This window comes from Ruditapes philippinarum, unplaced genomic scaffold (genome assembly GCF_026571515.1).
Source record: "Ruditapes philippinarum isolate M1 unplaced genomic scaffold, ASM2657151v2 ctg15644_1_1_1_1, whole genome shotgun sequence".
Classification (NCBI taxonomy): domain Eukaryota; kingdom Metazoa; phylum Mollusca; class Bivalvia; order Venerida; family Veneridae; genus Ruditapes; species Ruditapes philippinarum.
Window position 1 is genome coordinate 668 of NW_026861006.1, and position 5,315 is coordinate 5,982.

A 5,315-nucleotide genomic window follows, 5' to 3' on the forward strand; every position below is an offset into this window, starting at 1 on the left:
CTGTGTCAGAGATTGAATGTCCGCTTTTGTATTTAGTTATTTTCGATCAGAAAAATACCAGAAAAACAATATTAGAAATCTTCGACCATTCGGGAAATTACTTTTGCTTGAAAATTGATGCGCCTGTCTTTGACCATCTTTACGCAGTGATCTCCCCTGATTTTTTCGGCTTTAGTGTACATACAAAAGGGAAGTAACCGCTTCAAAAAAGTGGACTACTTTCGGCATTTGCAATTAAGAACATTAGACTCTGAAATTTCGCTACCATTATTTGTTTGGTCTGACGACCCAAACAAATAAAAACCTACACAATTCCTTTTTCCAGTTTTAACTACTCTTGCAGTATATATACACACCGCTTCTTTTGGTTCTACCCGGTCAAACAACAATAGACAACTCCAAACGAATGCTTTGTTATATAATTTTTCTTCTTAAATGTTACCCTTTTTAAAACCCGTGACTCCCGTGTAATGATGTGTTTTGGGCACATCATGGTGTGCAACTACGAGATGAAAATAATGACTTTAATAAGTACCTTGTAAAGAAAAGGAATGTAGTATGTAAATCTTACATGTCGGTCATCTTCAACTTGTAACGCAAACTCCTTTAGAAACGTATTATCAGGAGACATATGTTCCCCACCCCTGTCTCCAAAAGGTCCAACTGTTGAAGTGATTGTTCCACCAAAGTGTTTTCCTTTTAGTGACAAACACACAAGCTTAATTGCGTTAAGTGCAGTATCGTCCCCAGCTCCTTGTTTTGGCTCAATCTAAAATTATAATGGTATGATGGCTATTAAAGTAAAATGCAGCTTCGGAAATCGTGTATTTTGTGGATTTCTTATTGAGATCTTTATGCTTAGCTTTTTTACAATTTCTTAATACAACGATGAAACCGCAGATAGCTATATCTTGAAATCCACTTATATGACCTGACATTTGTAATCTACTGTACATACAACATTTACATAGCGAAATGTGGCAAGATCAAATTGATAGAATATTATTTTACCTTCATTTCATATCCGGCAGCATATGTACCTTCCGCACAATACTGTGCACAACCCCGCGGTCCCCAACTAGCTCGATTTGTATGTCCAATAGTATCAACAACTGAATACCTGGCTACGCGATGAATGAGAAAACAATCAACAACAGGAGAAATCGCAAGCACGCTGACAAATTGCAGGAAATACATAGTCAACAGTACGAACCATATACCATGTAAAAAATTAGTATGTGTATTTTGGTAATATCGTATTACCATCTGAAGTGTATAATCAGTGCATGTAACAAAATGTAAGATTTTACATCATCGCGCACCTGCTAAATGCTTCTGTAGCGCGTACCGAGTGGTTGATTATCCCCCGCCGATGGAATCGGGAGGGGGATATAGTTTTGGCGTTGTCGGTCCGTCCTTCCGTCCGTCCATCCGTCCGTCCGAATTTCGTTTCCGGAGTAGTTCTCTGCAACTACTGGCTGGAATTCAACGAAACTTTATGGGAATCATCAATATCAAGAGGAGATGCGCATATCGTCGGCTTGTTCCGGTCCGACCCTTTAACTCAGAGTTATGGCCCTTGATTAGTTATGTAGTATGCATATAGAGTAAAAATCGTTCCCGGAGTAGTTCTCTGCAACTACTGGCTGGAATTCAACGAAACTTTATGGGAATCATCAATATCAAGAGGAGATGCGCATAGCGTTGGCTTGTTCGGGTCAGACACTTTAACTCACAGTTATGGCCCTTGATTATGTATGCAGTATGTATATGGAGTAAAAATCGTTTCCGCGCTACTTCTCTGCAACTACTGGCTGGAATTCAACGAAACTTTATGGGAACCTTCAATACCAAGAGGAGATGCGCATATCGTCGGCTTGTTCGGGTCAGACACTTTCACTCAGGGTTATGGCCCTTGATTAGTTATGCAATATGTATATGGAGTAAAAATCGTTTCCGGAGTAGTTCTCTGCAACTACTGTCTGGAATTCAACGAAACTTTATGGGAATCATCAATATCAAGAGGAGATGCGCATATCGTTGGCTTGTTCCGGTCAGACCCTTTAACTCAGAGTTATGGCCCTTGATTAGTTATGTAGTATGCATATAGAGTAAAAAAACGTTTACGCACTACTTCTCTGAAACTACTGGCTGGAATTCAACGAAACTTTAGGGGAACCTTCAATACCAAGAGGAGATGCGCATATCGTCGGCTTGTGCCGGTCAGACACTTTAACTCAGAGTTATGGCCCTTGATTAGTTATGCAGTATCCATATAGAAAAAATATTTGTTTCCTCGCTACTTCTCTGCTACTACTGGCTGGAATTCAATGAAACTTTATGGGATACTAAGAGGAGATGCGCATATCGTCGGCTTGTTCGGGTCAGACACTTTCACTCAGGGTTATGGCCCTTGATTAGTTATGCAATATGCATATGGAGTAAAAATCGTTTCCGGAGTAGTTCTCTGCAACTACTGTCTGGAATTCAACGAAACTTTATGGGAATCATCAATATCAAGAGGAGATGCGCATATCGTTGGCTTGTTCCGGTCAGACCCTTTAACTCAGAGTTATGGCCCTTGATTAGTTATGTAGTATGCATATAGAGTAAAAAACGTTTACGCACTACTTCTCTGAAACTACTGGCTGGAATTCAACGAAACTTTAGGGGAACCTTCAATACCAAGAGGAGATGCGCATATCGTCGGCTTGTGCCGGTCAGACACTTTAACTCAGAGTTATGGCCCTTGATTAGTTATGCAGTATCCATATAGAAAAAATATTTGTTTCCTCGCTACTTCTCTGCTACTACTGGCTGGAATTCAATGAAACTTTATGGGATACTAAGAGGAGATGTGCATATAGTCGCCTTGTTCCAGTCGGATACTTATAACTCAGATTTATGGCCCTTGATTAATTATGTAGTATGCATACATCTCATTGGCATTTCCAGATTTTACTATTTAACACAAAGTTATGGCTCTGTTATTGCCCTGAATATTTATCAAGTTCAAAGAATATTATTGTTTATGCCATGATTAATATATAAATAAAGCCTTATGTCTTCAGTTGTTGTGTTAATAAAAACCAGTACTCGGCGGGGGATATAAATTCAACGAATTTGCTTGTTATTATTCTATTGCTACAAAATAATACCTTGATAATCTTGATATTCTTCAATGCAAATACATGTGATTTTTTTCTGGAAAGTTATCCTTTTGATTAGAAAATAACATAAAAACAATGCAAAACAACAATCTTAATCTACTTTTAAAATCATTCAGAAATATATATTCCCAAAAATAAACAATTGATTTTCTTAAAAACAATTCTCAATCAACACACGTCGAAAGCTAAACCTATCCTTCATCCCCTACATTTACATTCCAACAACCTCATATCCTTTATCTATTAAAATTCGAACATTCATATAAATTGTTACTCATTAATCATATGCCCTATAAATTTAGCATTCTTCGTACCAGATATCTGAGATTTTTGTGTACTAGTAACTATAATCTTTAAATTCAATCAAAATATTATTTCTCATCAACAGTTGGCCCGAGAGGTCTTACTGAAACAATACAACACTTCAGTAACAGATATTTAAGATTTTTGTGTACAAGGAAATATTATTACCTTTACGATCCGACTCTTACAAGAACATAACAAAACATATTTCAAATATCTTTACCCTAAAGTACTTCACTTAAAACATTTATCCAGAGGTTTGACAGAAATATTGAAACGTCCTGAGTGTCAGATATCTGAAATTTCTGTAGACTAGTATGTATTTACTACGCCGCTCCCTTCTATTCACACACACACATTCAGACTAATTAAAATACCAATTTCTCAAACTTTCTTCTATCTAACGGTTGTCCATGAGGTTTCACAGAAACAGTAAGATATTTTTAGCACCAGGACCGGGTTGTCCAAAACATTGGTTAAAATTAACCAATGGATAGCTTATCCACTGGCGAAATCCTTAACCAGCGGCCAGCTATCCAGTGGATACAATTTCATTGTTCAATAGTTGGATAGTACACTGGCTACCTAACCAGTGGATAGCGTATTTATTTACTGATGCAACAGGGTTGGTTAGTGATTCTGGAAACAAAATGGCTGATTTATTGATGAATAATAAATTTATTAGAATCAAAAAGCTCCCAAAAAATAATTTTGCATGTTTTGTGCTTTCTTGTTTATGGAATTAAACAAAAAGTATATCAGAGGCCTTAAAGTATTGATATATTTATTTTTCCCTTAGACACACATAAAGCACTTTTTCAGAAATGTTTCAATTTAATCCTATGCATTTTATATAAAATGATCTAGTTAAGAAAAATAAACATATATTTGAAACAAAAATATTGTTTTAAACAAGTTTTAATGATTTTTATTGTTTTAATGATGATGACTAACCACTGGTTAAGGACATTATCCGGTGGTCATAGGACTGGTTAAAGTTAACCGCTAGATAACGCATTTTATCCATTTGATAAGTTTTGAACAACAGAATTTATCCAACAGACAAAATTTAACCAGCGGATACTGGTTGTTCAAAACATTGTATCTGAGATTTCTGTGTTCCAGTATATAAAATACGATTCTGAACGCAATAAAACACACGGTGATAGCCTCAAGAATTGCAGTGAAGCGGACACAACCCACGGCGATAGGCCTTTTAGAAAAAAAGCCCATGGTGATAGCCTTTGCAACTGCAGTGAAGCTGAAACAAGCCCAATTGAGAGGCCTTTAGAGGGTTCTGATCGCAATAAAACACACGGTCAAAGCCTCAAGGAATGCAGTAAAGCTAACACAACGCACGGGGATAGGCCTTAAGAGGGTTCTGATCGCAATAAAACTTACGGTCTTAGGGTGATAGTCTGAAAGAATGCATTGAAATGGACACAACCCATGGTGACATGCCTTTCAGAGAGTTCTAAACGCATTAAAGCTGAAACAAACCATTATTTTATTTCTTTTAGAGGATTCTGATAGCAATTTATCCCACGTTGATAGCTTCAACGAATGCAGTGAAGCTGACATAACCAGCGATGATATGCCTTAAAAGGGTTCTAAACGCAAAAAAAACACGGTAATTGCCACTAGGAATGCAGTGAAGCTGACACAACCCACGGTGATATGCACTTAAGAGTGTTCCAAACGCAATATTATACACGTTGATTGCCCCAAGGAATGCAGTAAAGCTGACAAAACCCACAGTGATAGGCATTTCAGACGGTTGTTATTGCACGTTCAGCCACGGTGATAACCTAAATAAATACAGTAAAACTGACATGAGCCACG

At 37.3% G+C, this 5,315-nt stretch overlaps 1 protein-coding gene across 1 annotated transcript; it reads right to left on the reverse strand.

Annotated features, from left to right (window-relative positions):
• Positions 1–304: 304 nt before the first annotated feature.
• Positions 305–2,535, reverse strand: LOC132714201 (vitelline membrane outer layer protein 1 homolog). Its single transcript, XM_060696992.1, has 2 exons — positions 1,012–2,535; positions 305–769 (listed from the first exon to the last, which is right to left on the reverse strand). Exons 1-2 carry the CDS (start codon positions 1,264–1,266, stop codon positions 503–505), a joined length of 522 nt encoding a protein of 173 aa, XP_060552975.1. The 5' UTR covers positions 1,267–2,535; the 3' UTR covers positions 305–502.
• Between the last annotated feature and the right edge of the window lie 2,780 nt (positions 2,536–5,315).

Bases quoted from the DNA above. Each gene is read 5' to 3' on its own strand.
- LOC132714201 (XM_060696992.1), bottom strand. From the start codon at position 1,266: ATGGTAATACGATATTACCAAAATACACATACTAATTTTTTACATGGT. The intron at 770-1,011 runs GTAAAATAATAT...TTATAATTTTAG, and splicing joins CTGCCGGATATGAAATGAAG to ATTGAGCCAAAACAAGGAGC.